This window comes from Ovis canadensis, chromosome X (genome assembly GCF_042477335.2).
Source record: "Ovis canadensis isolate MfBH-ARS-UI-01 breed Bighorn chromosome X, ARS-UI_OviCan_v2, whole genome shotgun sequence".
Classification (NCBI taxonomy): domain Eukaryota; kingdom Metazoa; phylum Chordata; class Mammalia; order Artiodactyla; family Bovidae; genus Ovis; species Ovis canadensis.
In genome coordinates, this window is record NC_091727.1 from 56765442 (window position 1) to 56790367 (window position 24926).

The 24926-nt window shown below is 39.8% G+C and overlaps 1 protein-coding gene and 1 non-coding gene across 7 annotated transcripts in view; one reads left to right on the forward strand and one right to left on the reverse strand.

Moving 5' to 3' along the window:
• Window positions 1-24926, reverse strand: part of CLCN5 (chloride voltage-gated channel 5) — a 204479-nt gene that overhangs the window by 15827 nt on the left and 163726 nt on the right. For 3 of the 6 annotated variants that reach the window (XM_070291696.1, XM_070291697.1, XM_070291698.1), the window contains 4 exons: window positions 20532-20594; window positions 9541-9692; window positions 6276-6375; window positions 1810-1997 (listed from right to left, as the gene is read on the reverse strand). In XM_070291696.1, the coding sequence (XP_070147797.1) occupies window positions 1810-1997; window positions 6276-6375; window positions 9541-9692; window positions 20532-20594 (503 nt within the window). Of the gene's footprint in view, window positions 1-1809; window positions 1998-6275; window positions 6376-9540; window positions 9693-11833; window positions 12043-20531; window positions 20595-24926 lie in introns of those variants that run through there. The other 3 variants (XM_070291699.1, XM_070291700.1, XM_070291701.1) reach the window with 2 other exon arrangements.
• TRNAE-UUC (transfer RNA glutamic acid (anticodon UUC)) lies at window positions 3574-3654 on the forward strand. Its single transcript has one exon. It is a non-coding gene; the product is annotated as a tRNA-Glu (tRNA).

The window sequence follows — 24926 nt, forward strand, 5'->3', positions numbered from 1 at the left end:
AGATTGAAGGCGCGAGGAGAAGGGGATGACAGAGGATGAGATGGTTGGATGGCATCACCAACTTGATGGACATGAGTTTGAGCAAACTCTGGGAGATGATGAAAGACAGGGAAGCCTGGCATGCTGTAGTCCATGGGGTCACAGAGTCAGCCATGACTGAGGGACTGGCCAACAACAAACACTTAAATGTTAGGGGCTTCCCAGGTGGTGCTAGTGGTTAAGAACCTGCCTGCCAATGCAGGAGACATAAGAGATGCTGGTTTGATCCCTGTGTTGGGAAGATCCCCTGGAGGAGACCATGGCAATCCACTCCAATATTCTTGCCTGGAGAATCCCATGGTCAGAGGAACCTAGCAGACTACAGACCATAGGGTTCCAAAGAGTCAGTCACAACTGAAGCAACTTAGCACAAATGCACACACACTTATGTCATGACTGGGGGAGGCTGGGTGAAGGGTATGGGAACCTTCCCGTACCTTGCTTTGCAACTTCCTGGGAATCTATAACTACTTCAAAAATGAAAGAGTTTTAAAAAAATCAAGGGAATCACACACACACACACACACACACACACACACACACACACACACACACAGAGACTCATGCTAAATTCCAGGGCTTCTCAAACTTTTCTCCATCCGAGAGGATGGGGGTGGGGTACCCAGACAGGAGCAGAGCTGAAATAGAGATTCTGTTTTATCTTAAACATGGAAATCCTTCATTCCTTTATAACAACTGTTTACATTTAATTTTTTTAAAAAAATTTCTTCCAAATACTTGGGAAACACTGATACTCTGGGGAGGCACACAGCACATATGCTGAGGTTTCACATACCCTCCGGTATGCTGACCTTAACCCAGTTTGAGAAGCACAAACATAAACTTCTCACACGCATAGTATGCAGTTAATCCTCTAATTGACCTCTTTCACAAGCCAATATGCATAGTCAGATATGTACATAAATACTCTTATTTCTGACATTATTTTCTTACCCTTCTTTTGCCTTGACTGAGTCTAGGGGTGCCCTTCAAATTGTTTGTGAACCAAAGTAGGTATGAAAATACATTTTAAAACTACAAACAACTATTCCAGTCTTGTCCTTCTCACTTTCCTAACACAGTAGATGAGGAGTGAGCTGAGATGGTACCTGTTTTAGAAGTACCTGTGTAGAAGCCAGAGTGGAATTGGGCGTTGAGAGTTATTTCATGCGCTTTTGTGTTCAGTAGGAGAGATCTAACACACAGATCAAGTGGTAAGAGAAAGGTAAGGAACTGAAAAACAAAGTTACTTTTATATCCAAAATGATTTGGTAGAAGACAAGGACAAATGAAATTTTAATTTCAAAAGGGGGCCATGAACAATTTTATTCCTGGGTTTCTGCTATTTTGCTAAGGAATATATATTTTTTAATGTTCTAATACAATGCTCAGGGAAAATTTGCTTAAACACATTTTTAACCCATTCCATCTTTTGTTAGAAATTATAGCTTATCTGTTGGCTGACTATGGCATTTCTATGGAAATTACTAGAGAAAGATTCAGTCACACCGTGTACTAAGAAGAAACACGGTTTGTTAAAAATACGCAAAAAAAAATTATTTTGTTGTATAAGCATCAAACTCCACATGTCAGAAGATACAGAAACAACACTGCACTTAAACCACAGAGAAAGGCAGCTGGCACTGGTTCCCCTTTTCCTGAAAAGGAAAGTAAAGGAAGATGCCACAACTGGCACGAGGACAGTATAAGAAATGAAGTAAACGTAAGAATGATTAAGTCAGCAGTTCAGAGATCTTCACCATGTGTTACCTCATTTGTGCTGATAATAAGCTGGGACCAGCTATTCCACTCTGGGCATTTGTCTCTATTTTCAAAGGTGACATGGTTGGAGTTCCAGCAACAGTGTTCATGGTTAAACCAGATTCCTGATGTGCATATACCTTCTTTTAAATCTGTCATCCAGTGAGCAGAGATGTCTATCAAGCCAGCTAGGGAACCTGATTTGAGGGAAGTGAAGGAAAGGTTACGGTTGTAAGAGAAAATAAGGGAAAAGGAATCACGATAATAGACAAGTATATACATTTTCATTCTGTTTGCAACCTCCTTCTGCAACCTGATTGTCTGCTTACTTCTTACCTATTATCTCTGATAGATTTTACCTGTTTCAAATGCCTGTTCAAGAGGGGAAAAAAGCATTGTCTACACTAAACACTGTGTCTGCAGAATTTCTATATGGGAAACTTAGAAGAGAGCAAAGTGCTTGGGTTGGGGGTGAGGAGTGAGTGGAGGTGAGGAGTAGCAGCTGCCTCACCTGTCAAAGACTCTGCTTTGACTGAGAGTTGATGAAGACTGATCCATAAAGAAAGTCAAGTTTATTAAAGATTGTTTTATTCTCACTTTATACATAAGACTGAGAAAATGTGAACTGCCCATGTTGAAGAATATTATACGGCATGTATTTGAGATGGCTTGATGGGGGCAGTTGATGAAGACTATGAGGAGAAGGGCTCAGTCTTGACACTGATTTGGCACCAAGAACGAGGGAATTTGAGCAATGGCAGGAAAGCACTCTAGGCTAAGGGAATGGAATTTATAAACGCAGAAACTGTGATATACATGGGAGATGAGATGAAGCTATAGGCAGGCTGAAGCCTCCTGAGCCTAGGGCATGAACTGGTTTTCTTAGTGAGAAGAAGCAAAAAATATTTTATATAGATCATTCCTCAAAGAAAATTATGAGAATGATTATGAGGATTATGAGGATTCGTGCACTATGGCTAATAGACTGATAGGGTTAAGATAGTTATAATACTTTCAATTCTGGCCTTCTCATCATTTCTGTTATCCAAATGAAGAAACACTGGAATAAAGAAATTAAATGGTTTAGAATCGTGCTTTAGGGAAATAGCAAAGACATCATAAAATTCACAGCCCCTGAATTCCCAGACTGTTCCTGCATTCAGACACACTGCTTCTATTGTTGCTCTCCAATGCTTAAAAACAAAATACCCTGTGTGTATGAGGGGAAGAAAAATATTCACTGACCACCTAGTGACAAGACATACATTAAAAAGTTGAGGATATTACGCCCATGTTCCAACAGGCTGGAGGCTATACCGTGTGTATGTTTTGGTAGGTGCTAAGAGTGTTAATACAGGTTATTTATACACTTGAACAACCTAGTCAAATCTGACAAACTGTTTGAACCTACTCTCGGCTACTCCAGCCCCCATCGTCTCTTCCTTCTAAACCCTATTGCAACTTATTGCCTGAATTCAGAAAACTAAGTGATGTTAAAGAGTTTGGCTAATTCTCTGGTTGTTTCATGTGTGTGCGTCTTATTCTACCTAACCCTGGTACCCTGCATCCTATCCTCCCTTCTATGTCTCCCTCTTCTTTTCCCAGTTGGTTTCTTCCCTGGTTACAAATTTTAGCAGGTTTCCCCTACCCTAAAGAATGCAGTGCTTCCAGCTGTCCATGCTATCATTTCATGCTTCTGTCCCTGCTCTCCTTCCAATGACTACCCAGTAGCTCCAAAACTTCTACAATGGTTGCCTCCCCTTGAAATCTGGCTCCTGGGACTCCCTGGTGGTCCAGTGGTTAGGACTTGGTGCTTTCACTGCCAGGGCCCAGGTTCAATCCCTGGTCCAGGAGCTAAGATCGGGCATGCCACTAGGTGCAGCCAAAAGAAAAAAAAAAATCTGGCTACTAATATTTATCTAAGATTTTTTTCAAGGTCACTTGTATCCTCCTAACTGCTCAACTATATAACCCTTTCTCAGCCCCCTTCCTTCTCTTCAGCCTCTGTGTAATATTTGACATTATAGCCCATTCAGTCTATTATGAGCCAGCTCTAAACTGTCCAGAACATATTCTCTCTTCTGTACGAGCCAGAGAATGTGCAGCATTAACACCCTAGACCATGGGTTGGAAAACTATGGCCTGAGGGTCAAATCCACCTCTGCATTTTTAAATAAAGCTTTTCTTGGTCACAGTCCAGCTTGTTTGTGTACCTACTATCTATGGCCACATTTGTGTTATAGAGACCATTTGGCCCACAAATCCTAAAATACTTAGTCTGGCTCTTTATAGAAAAAGCTTGCTGACCCCTGGCCCAGAAATAATCTTTGAAAACTCTGTTATGAATGAACAGTTTCTCATTTGCTGTGATTTTTTTTTTTTAGCAAATGGACCTGCAGAGATTTAACTAACGTAGAAAACACAGGATAGTCACCAGATTTGGCTGTAACACACGAGCTGTTACCAAAGCGCACAGAATGAATCAAATAACAAACCGGATTTACTATGTGGTAGCCTGATGCCTCAAAAGTATCTGGGGGTAAACAAGCCTACTGGATCTTAGTTTCCTATCCCATGACAAAGAAACAAGGGATGGGATAGTGGAGAGTTAGTTTCTATGCATTGGAGAGGCAAGGGCAATGCCACAGCGTTCAAGAAAAATGGAGGTGTTTTATGTAAACAATGTGGCACATGGTGAACATCCCCTGCATGTCCCCCCGAGGAGCCCACTGACGGGAGATCGGGAGATGGGGCTGCGGGGTGCTATGACAGAATGGCAGCAGCTCCCACTAGCTGCTGTGATCATTTTATATGCCACGGCTCATGAATTATCTCTAAGTAACAGGAGCTTGTGAACAACTGGGTGCTGTGCTGAGTGCTATACATGTTGTACTTCATTTAATTCTCACAACAAACTTGCAAAATAGGTACTTTTATTATCCCTATTTTACAAGTCAGTCAACTAAAGCTTTCAAGGGTTAAGAAACCTGCCTAAAGTCACAAAACTAGCGGTCGGTAGGGCTGGGATTCAAATCCAAGAAGCCACAAACTAGAGCCTATGCTGTTAACTACCATTCCATCCCAACCACCTCCTGATTTCCCACCTAACTTCTATTTTAGCTCATTATTCCTAGTGTTCCTAGACCCATTTTTTTTAATGCCATGGGAATATAAATCTCAGCATTTCTGCCTGGTATTCTTGGTTTTCTGCTGCCGCCACAGGAGGGGAAGCCTGCTTAGGGACCTGTTTTGAAGCTGTATTGCAAAGCAAGTATACTATTCCTGCTGCTGTTGCTGCTAAGTCACTTCAGTTGTGTTTGACTCTGTGTGACGCCATAGATGGCAGCCCACCAGGCTCCACCATCCCTGGGATTCCCCAGGCAAGAATATTTGAGTGGGTTGCCATTTCCCTCTCCAATGCATGAAAGTAAAGAGTGAAATCGAAGTCGCTCAGTTGCGTCCAACTCCAGCGACCCCATGGACTGAAGCCTACCAGGCTCCTCCGTCCATGGGATTTCCCAGGCAAGAGTACTGGAGTGGGGTGCCATTGCCTTCTCCGATACTATTCCTAGATAGACCATATAGTTGAGTGGCTTAGGAGCTTGATGGAGAAGGCAGGAAAAGGTAGTACCATCCCAGTACTCAACCACCATGAAAGAATAAGGGTATGAGTCATGTCCTACATATTTTAACCCTAAATGAAGAGAGAAGATGTTTAAGAAGTAACTACAAAAATCTTTCAAGAAGTCCTCTTCTACATCTTCTTTCCTAAATCCAACGTGAAAGAAAGCGAAAGTTTTAGTCACTCAGTCATGTCTGACTCTTTTGCAACCCCATGGACTATCACCCACCAGGCTCCTCTGTCCATAGGATTCTCCAGGCAAGAATACTAGAGTGGGTAGCCATGCACTCCTCCAGGGGATCTTCCTGACCCAGGGATCGAACCCAGGTCTCTTGCATTGGAGGCAGGTTCTTTACCCATGTGGGATATGTTAAAAAAACAGCTGGGAATTCCCTGGTGGTCTGGTGGTTAGGACTTCATGCTTTCACTGCCAGGGCATGGGTTCAATCCCTGGTCAGAGATCAAGATCCTGCCAGTCACAGAGTTGCTCCCACCCCTCCCCCCCCCAAAATGAAAACAACAAAATAAAAACCCCATCTCCAACAGAAAGGTTCTTCCTCAAGATAAGCTCCAAAAGTCAGGGCTAACAGCACCTTAAGATGGATACAATATTTTATAGTATACAAATACACTTAAATGTGTTTCCTTATTTAATCTCATTTATTTAATGAAGGAGATGAGGTATCAATACCTCTTTACAGTTGAGGTCATCAAGCTTCCAAAAGGTCCATGAGTGATTTCTTTCATGTAGGAAAACAATAAGGCACAGCATTCAATTCAGTTCATGACTTGGGGAACGGGCACACCACAATTTTAAGAAATCTGTTTAGAAAGTTAACATGGTTTACCATACCTGATAAAAGCCCAATAAGTAGCATCAACAACCAGCCAGAAAAAGCATCGCTCACACTGTGAATTAAGGCCCATGTTGATTCTTTGCTTTTGTTGGTAATCTAGGGAGAAATGAGAAAACATTGATAGATTTTACACACACCCTTGCTTTTTCACATCAAAATGTGCAATAAAGAAACACAAAGACAAACCTATTGATTAGGAGACCAATTTAGAGTTACTTCTCAAATCTTTGGCTGAACCAAAGTCACCAAGAACTTTGAGGTTTATTGAAGCTTGTTTTACCAAACCCCACCTTTATCTCCAGTATTGCAATGCCTGCAAGTACCTTATTCAAGGCTTCCCTATTTAGTAGCTAATTTCTTTTGTTTTTAATAAAGCCTTTGTCTTTTATTTATTATTTCTGGCTACACTGGGTCTCCGTTGTTGCACATGGACTTTCTTTAGTTGTGATGAGCAGGGGCTACTCTTTGTTGCAGTGTGCAAGCTTCTCACTGCAGTGGCTTCTCTTGTTGCAGAGTAGAGACTCCAGGCATGCAGGCTCCATAGTTATGGCACATGCACTGAGTTGCCCCATGACATGTGGGATCTTCTTGGAGCAGGGATCGAACCCATGTCCCCTGCATTGGCTGGCAGATTCTTAACCACTGGACCACCAGAGAAGCCTTCTAGAGATTGTTTTGTTGTTGTTTGCTGTGCTAGGTCTTCGCTGCTGCTCAGGTTTTTCTCTAGTTGTGGAGAGCAGGGCCTACTCTCTAGTTGTGCTGACTGGGCTTCTCACTGTGGTGGCTTCTCTTGTTCTGTATTATGGGCTCTATGGTGCCTAGGCTTCAACAATTGCCGCCCGTGGGCTCAGCAGTTGCAGTTCCCAGGCTCTAGAGCACAGGCTCAACAGTTGTGGCACACAGACTTACGGGCTTAGTTTAGTTGCTCCTTGGCTTGTGGGATCTTCCCGGATCAGAAATTGAATACATGTCTCCTGCATTGGCAGGCAGATTCTTTACCACTAAGCCCCTTAGCTGCTAATTTCTTATAACATCAACCTGTTTTGCTTACTGTAGTGGTCTCCTTCTGGCCTGGACATCAGATAGTCCAAAAATGGTCTCACAGAAAATAGTCTGATTGTTTTTCAAAGAATAAATAAATATGGGCTTATTTGAGTGGTGAAAATACAATCTGAAGTTTACTACATGGGGCTGTAATTCAGGTCAGGTAAATTCTAGGACTTGATACCACAAACCCCTAACTGTACAGTGATTATAGTTCCTAAATGATATTAGGGATGATCTCTTTCATTTTCAAAAACCTGCTGGGAATATCTGCAGCTATCAAGAGGTACACAAATTTTTACCTTTTTAGGCCCTAGCCTTGTCAATTTAGCTCTTCAGTGCTCACATTTCAAAACCAAGCATTCTGACAACTTTGGCATTAGTACTTCTCCTTTCTCGGCCTCTATTTCTTATCTTTGAAATGGAAAGTGAGCTACCCCATCTTGATCTACAGCTACATCATGAGTAATAAATGATTGTGTGCATGTGCTGTGCTGTGCTTAGTTGCTCAGTCATGTTCGACTCTTTGCAACCCCATGGACTGTAGCCTGCCAGGCTCCTCTGTCCGTGGGGTTCTCCAAGCAAGAACATTGGAGTGGGTTGCCATTTCTTCCTCCAGGGGATCGTCCCAACCCAGGAATAGAACTTGTGCCTCCTGCATCTCCCTGCATTAGCAGGCAGATGTTAAAAGCACTTTAAAATTTCATTTAGACTCATGACTTTAAGTTTCCAATTGAAATGCTGAAAGTAGATGAGGTGACACTTTTCCCTGACAGTGTTTCCATTCAGATGATGAACAGCTAATGCTTAAAAAAGGTCTCCTTGAACATTTGATAAACACATTGCAATTGATTCTGAATTATTATTATTTGATATAATGTGTCTCAGATACAACCATATTGATATAATGGGAAATGTGCTCTTGTCATATCACAGGTGGCTTTCCCAATCTGAGTAACATGCTGAATAAGCAAATGATGGCAACCTAAACTCTGAATTATATAGAGAAAAAAATTCTAAGGCTATAAAACTATATTTTAAAGTCTGCCTGATGAATTAATATAATAGAAAGAATATATGGATATGTTCCCAAATAGCATGGATCTTATTAAAAAACAAAATGTTTTATAGAGATCACCTTTTTGAGTTAGGAGAAGAAAACTCGGTGGGATTATCACAAATCTAAGGATTACAAAGAAATTTCTCAAAACCTGTACCTGGGACAATCCTGGGCTCAGGTGGTCATGAGAAAAGCAGTTAGGAGCCAGGAAAGGAATGAAAAGTGACCTGAACCTGACTCAGGAGAGTCACTCAGGTCTGAGAGGAGGAAATCAGGAACTCAGGAGAAAATGGAGTCAACTTAAAAAGCAAATTTTAAATTTGGACTCAAAGTAGAAATAGTAAGAAAGAAAAAAAAATAATCATACCTACTGTTGGTTGAAGACATGTTCCCCATTGAATCAGGATGATGGGGGCTGAGGCCCCCTACCTTTTGAATAAGCTCTCCACATGCTCCTGACTCAGACTAGAAATTGTGATTCCCTGATTTAAATGATACTCAGCAGTAAGTTAAAGGCAAATGACCTTGGTGGGCTACTCTGAGAAGTTTTCACATTACTTTGAAAAGACAAAAGTAGGGAGGTTCTCTTGTCATATTCAAAACAAAACTGAGCCATAGCTCTAAGTACTTCTATTAACTATCATACTAAATTAATGTCATTGATTTGAGTTTGATTGGTCTTGCCGTTTTTTTTAGTTGAGTGAGTAAATGTGCTTTGGTTTTATACTTGTAAAAGAGCTATAATCACAGGTTTATCCTGTAAGCTTCAGTAAACACTCTTTTCCTTTAAAAAAAGTCCACTCACTTTTCTTAGTTGTAAAAATTCTGCTTCAAGGGAAAACCATAAAGAAAGATGAGATGGGGAAGAAAGATTTTTGAAATTTATTTTGGTCCCTCCCACCAATTGTTTTCACCCTTCTACACAGGCATTTACACCCAATGATCCTTTTTAACCGCTCACTATAGGAAGATAAATCATTAAATATAAATTATTTTCAAGATGCCTTAAAAATAAAAATAAAATAAAACCCTACATGGCCAACAGAAAATAAATTCAGCCACATCCAGGGTAGAGGGTTATATATGTAAAGAATATATATTTTCAACTTCTTCTGATATTTCCTAACACTCAGCTCACAAAGCATCTTTTGTCTTACCTCTCGGTGCCTATCCCGGTCTCGAGACTTCTCTCTCACCCAATCAATTGTATTGAAATCATCATAGGTCCCCACACCAGGGATTGGCTCCTCCAAGAAGTCCATTATCCTATTTGAAGAACCTATTCCTCCACCATTGTATGACCTATTCTCTGGATTGAACAGAAAGAAGATATTAGTAATACAGACACTCTGGACGTTTTTAATACCTTTTTTTTTTTTTTTGAGCACCAGGAGGTGAGCCCTGAAACTATCAGATGACTAGTTAGGGTATGTTGATAAAGCAGAATGATCACCTGGCAGGAACATCCTTCACATTCAGAGGTTTTTGTGGCTTAGGCACAAAATGATGAGCGTCTCGAGGCAGTGTGAATGGAAAGGGACAGATGAGAACGACAGTACAAAGGGAGAACTGACAGGAGTTGAAATACAGGGTAAAAGGATGTACGAAACAAAAGACAAGAGCTTGGAGCAGTTTAGATATTTCAGTTTATGTTTGGGGAGGAAGACAAAAGGGTCAAAGGTTTTTGCAGACAAATTACATCAGAAGCCATTTTATTAATGCATTTACAAGGCAGTAATTCAATCCTCAGAGGTGGCTTTTGCCTGAGTAGGGACGCCAAAGAAAGCATGTGGGTCTCTTCCAGAGTTAAGCTGGCTGGAATGTACATATTTCACTTCCCATGGATATAAGACTTTGATCTTTGATGTCATGGGCCTGTGGAAACTTTTACTGAGTATGCCAGGACAGTCTAAGATTTCCAAGTAGAGATTTAAAGAAAAGTGCATGGCTCAGAAATGACAGGTCCCTCCCTGATCCTACAACTGAAAGAAACATATCCATTTGGCCAACAATCACATTTACCTGCTTCATTTTTAGCACTTCTACTATAATAACTTAAGCAAATGCTTTATCTTCCTTTCTAGACTAGAAGCTCTTTGAGGGTAGCCCTATCTCTGATTCACCATTGCCTTCTCCAGTGTCTAGCACACAGCCACAACCCAGTAAATATCAGGTGAGCCCAAGTTTGTCTGATGAACCGTTGGGATGAGGGAGGAGTATTTAAACTCAGAAGTGGCACTTACACAAGGTTACTTAGTATTACTTTACAAACTTATTCACAATATTTCCACAATCCTCTGGTAGAACAAAATTTCACTATTGAACACAAAATGTAAAACTGTATTCAGGAATGCATGCAAATGCACACTGAGGAAAAATGCAGAGTAATGCCATCAATGAACTCAACCAGCCACAGCTCACATTTGCAACACCAACCTTGGCAGGGACAAAGCTATATCCAGACTGTTTGATGATAAGTTCCTCTGCAGAGAAGGCTAAAGTGGGCCCAAGCTGACCTTGTCTCCCCCCAGCGACATCCTCAGCTTCACTCTCAACTCCTAACAGACGATTTGAGTGCTCTCAAAGGACAAGTTTGAATTAACACCCAAGTTGCACCTGGTTTACAAATGTTAAGTCTTCCAAAGACCTAGTTCAGCATACCTTTCACAAACAAGGCACAGCTGAAAGGAAAAGCTCTGCAGAATCCAAATCACAGTAAGAGTGGGAGTGAGGTGGGGTGGAGTGGAGGAGGTGAACAAGTTAATCTTAAAACCCCTAACCAAAGTCCTTTCCGTATCTTCAAGCATACCTGACCATGAAATGGTTGGCTGCTGAATCACCAGCTCAGCATTTCCTATCATGTCAGTGGCATGCTGATAAAGATGAATGCTGGTGTGTTGTCTGAGAGATTGGAGGGAAACAGCCAGCTGGAAAAGGAGGGCAGAAAGAGGCTAAAGTATGTGGGGCAGGAGGGAACCAAGCTCTTTCAATTCTCAAGACAAATGCTGACATGAACACAGGACACCAACCAACCAGAAACTGACTTTTTCAAGCAGGTTAATGCTTCAATTGAATTTGCTCTGGTTTAAGTGTGCTCCTTTCAGGAGAAATTTTCAAAGGATTTTGTGAAACTGATTTTTAAAAAGCTTCTACTAGATATCTAATGTTACACTAGGTATCAAATGAGGCCCCCAGTTCAAAGGATATTAAGACGAAATGAAGATCTGCAACAGCTTCCTAACGGGAAAGAAAAAATTCTATTACATCACTGGGTAACATGAGTACTGAATCATCCTTCTTTGTAGATAGTCTATTATAAACGCAAATTGTCAGGCAGCTCGGAAAGAGCAGGCAGTGATTAGAATCCGACAACAGACTGCTTGTGATTCTCCAGACCCCCTTCTCCCTGGGGTCATGCTTTGGTCCTTGGCCAGGCTCAAGCCTGCTTACCTTCAATCACAGCTTTCTTTTTTTCTGCCTCAAAGAAGAAATAACCTTGGCAGCCCGCATTTCCTCATTTAGGTTGAGGAGCTTTTACAGAAGGAGCCCCGGTCTGAACTGCTTTAGAAGGGCACTTGCTGTATTCTCTGCCTTTCACAGGAACAAACACCACCTAAAGAACCACCAATGTTCCCTGGCGGTCAGAATGTGATGTCACTGTTGGAATCACGTGACCAGACCCTTGGACCAGCCTTGGAGAAAGAAGATTTTTAACCAAGCACAGAAGCCTTAAAGATGTAGTCTCATCTAAACAAATGTCATCAAACCAGAGGCAGTCAGGTCAGTTCAGAAAACTGGGATTCAGACAAATTTAAGGTTTTCAGACCTCATTCAGAAGAAAATCTAAGAAGGCAAAGTATAAACATCAGAAAGCATTTAAAGTTACAGGGATCTTAAATATTTTTAAAAGGGGGAGGGAGAGAGAGACAGGCAAATATGGAAAGGCTTTTTTTTCTTAATGTACTGGACACCAATAACACAGATAAAAATCTCACCAGAGTAAATTAGTGAAATGAGTGAAAGATGCCAGACACAAGAGAGCACATAACATGATTTTATTCATGTAAGTTCAAAGACAGACAAACCTAAGTTATATGGTTTTAGGATACCCATGTAAGTGACTATATTATAAGGGGAAACAAGAAAATGCCAAAAGTAAAGACAGTAGCTGACTAGGGAGAGAGGGGAGTCATCTTCTGGATGGAGCACATGGTGAAGGTTGGGCTTTGGGAAGGCTGGCAATTTTTCTTAATCTGGGCAGGGGTTACCTGAGTATTCACATTATGATTATTCTTTAAACTGTATATACATAGCTTATGTCTTTCTATAGAGAAAATTATGAAAAACTGAACCATATATGAACTTAGCATACAAAGTCAGGTCTTTAATACCTCCTGCTGCTAAGTCACTTCAGTTGTGTCTGACTGTGCGACCCCAGAGACGGCAGCCCACCGGGCTCCCCCGTCCCTGGGATTCTCCAGGCAAGAACACTGGAGTGGGTTGCCATTTCTTTCTCCAATATATATATTAATAATACCTCCTAGTAACTTTGAAAACTCAGAAGGCAGTCAAGAAAATGAGTTGTTTCTTAGCAGTAGTGCTCTACATATAGGTAACACTGATATACATATAGGAAAGTTAAGAGAGTAAATCTTAAGCATTCTCATCATAAGGAGAAAACTTTTTCTTTCCTTCTTTCTTTTCCTTTTATCTATATGAGATGGGCTTCCCTGGTGGCTCAGATGGTAAAGAATCTACCTGCAATGCAGGTAGACCCAGGTTTGATCCCTGGGTTGGGAAGATCCCCTGGAGAAGGGAATGGCTACCCATTCCAGTATTCTTGCCTGGAGAATCTCATGCACAGAGGAGCCTGGTGGGCTACAGTCCATGGGGTCACAAAGACTCAGACATGACTTAGCGACTAAACAAACAACATGAGAAGATGGATGTTAGTTGAACTCATTGTCGTAATCATTTCACAATGTATGTAAATCAAAGCATCCTGCTCTATACCTTAAACTTATACAGTGATGTATGTCAATTATTTCTCAACAGAACTGGAGAAAAAGAAAAGATAATTGCCATCTCCTAACCACCTAAGTGAATGCACAGAACAGCCTCTGTTAAACAGTAATCTAGTCGGTGTGCTCCAATAATCAGACCTAAATATAGTGTTTCAAAATGTTGTGATTACTCTCATCAATTCTTAAGGCCTGATGAATCTTAAAATATCAATATAACAAAACCTTAGGAAATGTGAGGCACTTCATGGAACCTACATGCTTTTGGTCCAGTCCATCACTATGACAGTATCTCAGTTCTTGATGAACTAACCTAGCACTAACAAGAAGTAAAATGAAGCGGCAACTGATAGTACTGTGGCAAAGAACTAACAAGTTTAAAAAGCAAAAGCTATGACTCAAGTGTGACTGTATTATACAATTATACTTTTAGAAAAGTATGTATTTCTTACTTAAAGAGGATGACAGGGCCAACCTCACAAGCCTCCTTCAAGGTTTTCTTTACTAAATGGGATTCTATGTGTAGTATCTGAAGACCACTACAGAATATATTCACTTATAGTAAGACTCACATTACCTTATTAGGTTATTTTACACTTTAACATACTAGTTTTTGGTACTTAAAAAATGTATAGATTTTCAATGTACGGTAACTGGATTGCATAACTAGCACCATGTCAATAACTTCTGGCGAAAGTTCATGTATTTTTCAAATGCTCCATCAGTGCTTCTGCGGAGGAACTATTTTATTCCATGTAAATTTACCTCTTTTGAAAACTACAGGACTGATACTATGACACAGTCCTCCTACTAAAATGAGATTTAATTACAATTCAGATTAAGAAATGAGGCACTGGATTTTCAGCAACATGGTTGGCTCTAGATATTATCACACTAAGTGAAATAATGCAGAGAAAGACAAATGTTGTAGGATACCACTTATATGCGGAATCTAAAAAATGATACAAATGAACTTATTTACAAAATAGAAACAGACTCACAGACATATAAAACAAACCTACAGTTACTAAAGAGGAAGGAAAGGGAGATAATTTAGGAGTTTGGGATTAGCAGATGCACACAACTATATATAAAATAGATAACCAACAAGGAACTACTGTATAGCATAGGAAACTATACTCAATATTTTGTAATAACCCATAAGGGAAAAGAATATGAAAAGGAATATAGATATACTTAGTGTGTATATATATATATTTTGTGTGTGTGTGTATATATATATATATATATATATATATATATGTATACTCTGCCAAATGTGTAATCTCTAGCACATGTTCCTTTATAAGGCTGTCAGGTGTAGGTCAATTACTATGGAAATAAGATGTTTTACACACACTAAAATTACAATGAGAATTGTTGTATTCAATTTTTGGCTGTAATTCATGTAATTGCTTTTTGTGATTTTTAGAAAAGGAGGCACCTGTGTTACTTTATTATTATAAAATTTTCCTAACCAACGTTTGGTGAATTTTACTAGTCAGTCTACCTCACATTTTGTTTATGATTCTAAATTGTTTTAAGTTATGTCTACAGTATTCTTGCCTGGAGAATCCCATGGACAGAGGAGCCTGGTGGGCTACAGTCCACGGGGTCGCAAAAAGTCGGACACGACTTCACTCACTCACAGTATGTTTTTATCCTTTCATTTGGTGGCTGCATTAAAATTCTCTCCCATCCTCCCCAAAATGTATAAATGAATCACTCTGCTGTATACCAGAAATTAACACAATATTATAAATCAACTATACTTCAATTAAAAAAATAAATGAGGCACTGGTATTCAGAATTTGACATTATATTTCTTTTACTCTTTTCTACCCCACTATTCCCTTCTCTGCCAAATGTGTAATCTCTAGCACATGTTCCTTTATACAGGCTGTCAGGTGTAGGTCAGTTACTATGGAAATAAGAGAAATCCTTACCAATTTTTAATGTATCCGATGATAAAACCACAACGATAAAGTTAATATTTGGGGACAGAGTTATTTTTGTGGAGCACAGATCTGACCAGATCATTTTCTGTTTCTAATATGTTAGTTGCTCCTACAACAAAGTTTTTAAAACTTTCAACATAGGAAGACCACTTAATGGGGATTTGATACAAGTATGGACTAGGAATTAGAAGATATTCATCATAATTTTTAGAATAGGAAAAAATACTTTAAGTGTATAATAAGGATGATAACAATACTACTACTTTTTAAGGTTTTATCAATGAGAGGGATGAAACTTACTCTTTCACAGAGGTATCTATATATGACTTGATGACAAATAGCTTAAGCTGTAGGTCTTATTCCACATCCAATTGGTCTATTTTCTTAGCATTTTTTTTTACTTAGTAGAAAGAAATATTAAATTCATAAAACTAAGTTATCAAGAATGAGTGTAGAAATGATTCCATTCTGGATCAACTACTGAGGTACAAACAGAGTAGCAAAATGCAAAAGGCTTTTCAAAAAACAGTGGATTAAGACTTAAGCTTCTTTAGATAAACAAGGACCTACTGTATAACACAGGGAACTATAGTCAATATCTTGTAATAACCTATAAGGGAAAATAATAATCTGAAAAAGTATATATATACGTATATATATATATATATATATATAAATGGAATCACTTTCCTGTACAACCTGAAATACTGTAAATCAACTATACTTCAATTTAAAAACAGGGTGATTTTTTTTTAAAGTTAAGCTTCTGGTGTGTAAATACTCTGCCAAGAAAAAAGGCAAAATTAAACAACAGCTCTAAATATCAAGATTGGGGTTCTTAGGCAAGTCTATATTCTTGTGTCTACACACACACACAAAGGTAAAACTTAGATAAGTTTTGAAGGCATAGTGTGCCATTCAACATAAGTTATATAAGAAATGGTTTAATGCTCTAGCAGGAAAATAATTCAAGTTAAAGTACATCTGGATCTCAAATGATAAAAGAAAGGTCCCCTAAAGTTTATCTGCATTGCTTGAGTCTGGGACAAAAATGTACAGAAAACTAGTCAGAAAAAAAAAAAAGTCAACCTTGAAACAGCTTTCCTGGTAAGGTCTAAAAACTTAATTAATGGGTGTTTAAAAGCACACAGCTGAATAAGGAGGCATATAAATGAATGAATTTTGCTCATTTCCCTTTATGGAAACCACTTTCTAATATTTTCTAAAAATCACATGATGCTTAAAACTAGAAAACCCCTTAAGACACAAGAAAATAAATTCCAATTTGAAAATTAATGTTTATTTCAATCTCTAACCAATATGCCATTAGAAATTTCCTGGGGGAGCTGAACAGTAACTGATTAAGTGAATTAGTTAAACACTAACAGAAACACAAGGGGAAAGAGGATAGAAAGAAACCTTGTGCACCCTGACATACTGCTTTAGTGAGCCCTGCATGTGGGCTCACTTATTGGCAGTAGCCTAAAGAAAGAAATAAGCACACAGAGAAATGGAGCAGGGCTATTGGTATGCATCAGAGGACTTGGAAAATAGTTGCATTTTAAGGATATATTTCAGTTTTTACACGGATATTTTGTATTTTTGCAAAGCTAAAAGCACATATACAAAAACAGTGAACATTCTACCTAACACACATCAGCAGATATTCATTCTGTGATTTTTAAAATTGTACCTTCATTCAACAGCAAGTAGTAAGAGTTTATTATGAGCCACTTCTCACTTTCATATCTGCACCCCTTTCCCTTCTTGTACTGGTTCATCTATTCCAGATCTCCCAACAAGCCATAAACTCTTTCACATTCAATTTACCTCTATGTTTGAGAATACATTACAGTTGAAGCCTCAGTAACTAGTCAACATTTTTAGGACCTTTCTATCAATTTGTGCCTCCATTTTGCTTTCCCACTAATATATACCCACTAGTTGAAAAGCAAATATTAGTGAAGCAGCCCTCTCATCAAAGCCCTGGAGAGGGTCACAGGACTGTTATGCTTTAGTTTAGTTTGGCTCCTAGGGCACTTATTCAGGGTGACTAAGGAGATCCAACCAGTCCATTCTGAAGATCAGCCCTGGGATTTCTTTGGAAGGAATGATGCTAAAGCTGAAACTCCAATACTTTGGCCACCTCATGCGAAGAGTTGACTCATTGGAAAAGACTCTGATGCCGGGAGGGATTGGGGGCAGGAGGAGAAGGGGACGACAGAAGATGAGATGGCTGGATGACATCACTGACTCGATAAACGTGAGTCTGAGTGAACTCCGGGAGTTGGTGATGGACAGGGAGGCCTGGCGTGCTGCAGTTCATGGGGTCGCAAAGAGTCGGACACGACTGAGCGACTGAACTGAACTGATTTCCATTAACTGGGCTTCCCAGGTGGTACTAGTGGTAAAGTAACTTAGCAGGCACACATTCCATTGATACATATCTGTAACGCCATACAGGTTGTTACATAGTGAAATACCTCACTTTGTGAGTGGCTGTAGAGAGATAACCACTCTTTCCTAAGGACTCTCTTCCCCCACAACCATCCCCCAAAGGCTCCTGAACTTTCCCAGGACGCAGCAGCTGGAACACCAAGAGGCTCCGGGACATTCAACCTGTTGGCTCAGTGTCTGTGTTGTTCTGACGGTCACCCCTGCACCCATTTAAATTAAGGACTGACTTGCCGAGAGCTGGGCTTCCCAGGTGGCGCTAGTGGTAAAGAACCCGCCCGCCTAATGCAGGAGAGGTGTCGAGAGAGGTGGGCAATAGAACTGCAACAACAGTAACAAATATATATGTGCTATTAAAATAAAGTTTGAGGGTTACAAGGAGTATACAGGAAGATGGGGCATGGCAGAAAGGGACATGAAAAAGGCTTTTGAGATAAGCATTTATCTAGATTCTAATACCACCTTCAGACTCCATGGCTCCCATTGGATACAGCTCTGTCCCCACAGGGTTGTAGACATTTGCTTGACAGTGTATCTTTTAAGCTTTCTATTCCCAGCCATCTGTTCTAATCTAGAAGTTCCCCCACCCAACTCATTTTCATTACCTGTGGAGCTAGGGTGCTAACTGCCAGAGTTACCAGTGTTTGGAAAAACAACTTGAGGAGCATGGTTTGGTACCTATAGACTCCCACTGTACAAAAAAAAAAAATGCAGAAATGGAAGTAGAGGGGCTAGGTTTGACAGCATTGCTGAGAGGGTTGTCCATATAAAGAAAATAGCCCTCTGCTCCCTTACTTGCTCTTCATTCCTTCCTTCTCAACTTTATACTTTACAAGGGACTGACAAGAGGACTGGGAAATGTAATGGATATGGAGATCTTGCTCTAAGAAGTACATTCCATGCCAGAGTATTGAGAAACCCTTTGGCTAGCACAAGCCTATGTAATTACTTATACTTATTATTTTAGAAGCAGCAACTCACCAGTTCCTCTGTACTGAGCCTACATTGGTTTCTCTCTATTAATCTCCAAAAGGAAGCTGAGGACAAGAGATTAGCAATCATTCTTTGGCAGGGTGAAAAACTTCAAGAGAGGAAATAGCAAGTAGGAGATTCTTCCCAAACTCATGGGAATAGTGTGATGTTATGGACAAAGAAATTAATTAGGACTTCCAGTTAAGACCCCATGCTACCAATGTAGGGGGCACGGTTCGATCCCTAGTCAGGGAACTAAGATCTCACAAGGTATATGGAATGCCCGAAACAAACAAAAATGAATTAAGCACACACATATATAATCTAGGAAATGCTCTTAAAGAAACACTTGGACCTGCGTACACCAACACATGCATGTTATTCACTACAGCACTGGAAACAATGAAAGAGTCCAGTAATGGGGGAAGAGCACAAGGAAAGAAGCAGACTCATGTGTACTGAAACAGAAAAATCTCCCAAACTTACTATGTGAAAAAAGCTATTTACAAAATAATAAGTAGATTTTTAAAAATTGTGTCTCTGTTAACTGGATAGAAAAAGAATTGAAAGGGTCATAACTGAATTATTCTGAAGGGTTATCTCTGGAGTGGGAAGTCGGCAGTGAGGGGGAGGACTTTCACATGTTATATACGTGTGCACTGTTTGAATCTCTAACAGGTGTGTTTATGTGTTATGTGTGTTTCTAAAAAGAAAAATAACAATAATGCAGCTAGAAGATTAGAAACAGGACATCGCAAAGGAAAGACTTCTATTGTGAGAGGCAGACCATTGGGGTATTTGGAAACAAAACAGGCGACAGGTTTCAGACAACACCAGGAGAAATGTACCAGAAGGAAGACGGCTTACTAAATTTTTAAGTGAAAGTCAATGGGAAGAACAGTCTTCATGATCAGGCCTGTTGTCCAGCAGTAAGAAGATACAGATTCCAAGCCTAGCTCCATAACTCAGTAATTTTGTCACCCTGAGCAACTGCCTTCATCTCTGTGGCTTTAAGGTTCCCTATCTGTAAAATCAGGGTGTATTAACATGTATGATTTTTATAGTCCTTTTCCACCCTCATACTCATTATTTTAGCAATGATTATTTGTGGATCATTCATACATTGTGCTAAATGACTTTTGAGAAGACCTTAGCTTTGAAGAACTTCAAAGGTATTTTGATTGCATAGTTAGAGAATACTCTTCAAGCAAGATCATAAAATGGTACTAATCTTGGAAAAGTAAGATTCAGCTCAGCAGTGAAGTAGGGCACACCTGGGACCAAACGCATCTGGTCTCCAGCTAACCAGAGCTATACCAACATGGTTACTAAACTTCTGGAGAACCCGCTGGCCACAGACCCCAGAAACACTCACCACAACACTCCCAAAACATCACAGCAACCCTTTCCTCTACCCTAGAATGTCATAAACTGGAACAAAGTGTGGTTCAAAATAATCCACTCAGGATTTATTAGAGGCCAAATGTTTGTCCTCTAATTTTCTTCTTTCAAGAGGGGACCAAAGCAGTGTAACTAATTAGAAAATAAATGGAGAGCTTCCAGATTCAACCCTTGCAAGTAAAAAGCTCAGTTGTCTTGCTGTTCACCTGAAACTAATACAACACTGTAAATTAACTATACTTCAGTTAAAATAAGTAAATAAATAAGAAGTTGTCACTCCCATTTGAAAAACAAGAAAAGGCTAGAAAAAACTGAAAAATCAGTAACTTTTCCAGGACTCACCAGAGAGAATTATAAGGTTGCAAGGGAAACTTCCAACCTCCAAATCTGAAGAGACAGGCTTATCTGAAAAGACACCAAGAAAGATCTGCTTACCTGGCCACTTAAATGGCAATTCTGACTAATTTCCGAAGGCTGAGTGTAGACTTACATGAGAATAGGAAACTTCTGAGCCTATACTTTGGTGTTCTCAAAGAAAGATCTCCTCCAGACTCTGATGAAAAGCTAAGAGTTATCATTGTGAAATAGGCCAAACAGGTCATTCTAACAAAGGCCTATCTATGCTCCAGGGGAAAATTAGCTCAGTTGGTAAAGAATCTGCCTGCAGTGCAGGAGACCCAGGTTTGATCCCTGGTTTGGGACGATCCCCTAGAGAAGGAAATGGCAACCCACTCCAGTATCCTTGCCTGGAAAATCTCATGGATGGAGGAGCCTGGTGGGCTGCAGTCCATGGGGTCGCAAAGAGTCGGGCACGACTGAGCCACTAATACTTATCCCAGGTCGGGGAAGGGCATTCTTCCCTCTCCAGTCCCCACTCCAGCCTCCTAATCTCACCTACGGGGTAAAAAGCAAAGTCAGTAGGGGTCTGGGCTTCCCAGAAATGGGTTGGAAATGCTGACAGGAGTAGGGGGCAGGGAAAACAAAATGCCATACCACTGGATTATATTTTGTGAAGGTCAAGTACAAAACACAGGTCCAACAGACACTGCGATTTAATCAGAAAATTATAAAATAACCTATTCCCCCATACCATACCACCATACCAATAGGGCTCCCGTATACTGGCTCAGAAGGTAAAGAATCCAGCAGCAATGCAGGAGACCTGTGTTCCATCCCTGGGTTGAGAAGATCCCCTGGAGAAGGGAATGGCAACTCACTCCAGTATTCTTGCCTGGGAAATCCCACAGACAGAGGAGCCTGGCGGGCTACACTCCATGGGATCACAAAGAGTTGGACATGACTGAGTGACTAATGCTTTCACTTTCATACTTAATAACAGTGAATTACAGCTGCAAGATACAGAATGGAGTAGTGCTTAAGGAAGCTCAGTCAAGAGAAGAGACAAAAACAAGGACACTAGAGAGATTTAGCCCCCTAGCACCAATAATTATACCAAACATTAAACACAGCCCAACTCCTAGCCAGTTTAACATAAATCTTAACACAAGAGAATTAAACTGGAAACCTACAGAAAAATAGCTGGAAAATGCCAAAACACCTGGAAATTAAGCAACACGCTTGCAAATAACCCTTGGGTTAAAGGGTTGCAAATAAACCTTGGGTCTTTAACCTCTCAAGATGAATTTTCAAACATTTTGAAGTGAAAATGAAAATACAACATAACAAAATTTGTGGGATACAGCAAAAGCAGTCCTTAGAAATTTATAGTATTAAATGTATACATTAGAAAAGAAGATCTAAAATCAAAAGGTCTTACCCTCACCAAAGAAGACATACAGATGGCAAATAGCAAATGAAAAGATGCTCATCATCATTTGTCATCAGGGTAATGCAAATTAACAGTGAGATCCCACTGCACACCTATTAGAATGGCTAAAATCTAAAACACTAACAATACCAACTGCTTGCAAGTATATGGAGTTACAGGAACTATCAGTCATTGTCGATGGGGAAACAAAATGGCACACCCACTTTAGAAGACAGTTTGGCAATTTCTCATAAAACTAAAAAGTTTTATCACATAATCCAGAAATCACACACCCATATATTTACCCAACTGACTTGAAAACTTATGCCTATGTGAAAGCTTGCACACAGATATTTGTAGCAGCTTTAGTCATAATTGTCAAAAGTTGGAAGAAACCAAGATGTTATGCAGTAGGTAGGTGAGTGAATAGACGAACTGTGGTATAGCTGGACAATGGAATATTATTCAGCAATGAAAAGGAATGTGCTATCAATCTACACAAAGACATAGAAGAGCCTTAAATGCATACTGCTAAATGAAAGAAGCCAATCTGAAAAGCCTACACACTGTATGATTCCATTTATAAAGAAACTCTCAAAGTGTTAGTCACTCAGTTGTATCCGACTCTTTGAGACCCCCATGGACTATATCCCACCAGGCTCCTCTGTCCATGGGACTTTCCAGGCAAGAATACTGGAATGGGTAGCTATTCCCTTCTCCAGGGGATCTTCCTGACCCAGGGATCAAACCCACGTCTCCTGCACTGCAGGCAGATTCTTTACTGGCTGAGCCATCCAGGAAGCCCAAAGATATCCTGGAAAAGACAAATTTATGAAGATGAAAATGGACTGATGGTTGCCAGGGGCTCAGAAGGAAGAACATTGAATAGGTAAGATATGGGATTTCTCAGGGCAGTGAAACTATTCTGCATGATACTGTAATAGTAGATACATGTCACCATGTACTTATCAAAATCTATAGAGCTTTACAGCACAAAGAGTGAACCTTAATGTATGCAATTAAAAAAAAATCCCAGGATGGAATGCATTAACTGACAAAAGAATCTAATTATATTACAAATTTGTGAAACAGCCTCACTAAAAGGGGTAAAAGGAAAAGATGCTGACCCAAGTAACTAGAAATGGAGTTTTTTAAAACTAAAAGCAAAAGGAATTTTGTAAGGCAAAAGGAATTTTGTAATAAGTGCTTTATTCTAGTTGATAAAGTAGTTTCCCATGAAGGATATGGGTTAACAATTTGAAATCCATGCATGTACACTGGAAATGAACAGTTAAAAATTGGATGGTAGATGGTGAGAGCCATGTTTCTCACTACCTTAAGGGGAAGGTACAGACAAGTAAGGGAAGAAGGCAAGAATGAACCATGTGTTAATGGATTAAAATTAGAGACATCAGTATGATCTCATGTTTAGCTTAATATAGATGCAGATAGATATATAGATAATATAGATGCAGATATGTAGGTCAGTATACACGTATATTTGTTTTTCCTTACTGAGAGGGCCTAGAATCAACACCCCAATAGAAAAAAGCACACTGAATGCCCAGATCTTGGTTTCTAATGCCAACCTCCACTGAAAGGAACCAGGGCTCCTTGGAGAAATGGCTGATTCTAGGACTGAGTCAGGAAATACATAACATGGGCCTGGAGTATGTTATACCAAAAAGTAAGTAAGTGCTCAAGAAACCTCCACAGTGACAGGGGTATGTCAAAGGGAAACAGAGCCAACTGAAAGAGCTTTGAGTGCACAGCTAGAAAAATTTAAATAAAATAAATAATAATGGATTATAGTCCAAAGTATTAAACAAATGAGTCCCTACTGTTATAAATAAATGATTGAATAAATAACTGGGAGAGAATAGAGAAATCTCTAGTGAAGAACAATTCCAAATAGTATCTTTAGATACTCTACCTGCAAAGAGGTAGAGAATAACTTCCTTATTCTTAAGTGTCAGCTATGCAGTGACTTCCTTCCAAAGAACACAATATGAAAAGGATGAAAAAAAGTGTAACTTCACAGTCGAAAAAATGGATAAATACTGCCTCATCCAAGTGATCAAGGTGAACATCAGCAGTCTCGAGTCATACTGACAGCATATACCTTTGATACGAATGTGGTAAGAAAGACATTTTACCTCTAGTCTTCTCCCCCAAGCCTCAGTCTAATTATGAGAAAAGCATCAAACAAATCCCAGTTGAGCAACAATCTACAAACACCTGGCCAGTACTCCTCAAAACTGTCAAGATCACCAAATGGAAAGGAAGTCTAAGAAACCATCACAGCCAAGAGGGGCCCAAGGAGACACAATGACGAAATGTAATGTATCCTGGATGGGACACTGGGTAAAAACTCAGTAGATCCAAATAAAACATATACTTAAGAATGGGCCAAAGAACTAAATAGACATTTCTCCAAAGAATACATACAGACGGCTAACAAACACATGAAAAGATGCTCAACATCACTCATTATCAGAGAAATGCAAATCAAAACCACAATGAGGTACCATTTCACACCAGTCAGAATGGCTGTGATCCAAAAGTCTACAAGCAATAAATGCTGGAGAGGGTGTGGAGAAAAGGGAGCCCTCTTACACTGTTGGTGGGAATGCAAACTAGTACAGCCACTATGGAGAACAGTGTGGAGATTCCTTAAAAAACTGGAAATAGAACTGCCTTATGACCCAGCAATCCCACTGCTGGGCATACACACCAAGGAAACCAGAATAGAAAGAGACACGTGTACCCCAATTTTCATCGCAGCACTGTTTATAATAGCCACGACATGGAAGCAACCTAGATGTCCATCAGCAGATGAATGGGTAAGAAAGCTGTGGTACATATACACAATGGAGTATTATTCAGCCATTAAAAAGAATACATTTGAATCAGTTCTAATGAGGTGGATGAAACTGGAGCTGATTATACAGTGAAGTAAGCCAGAAAGA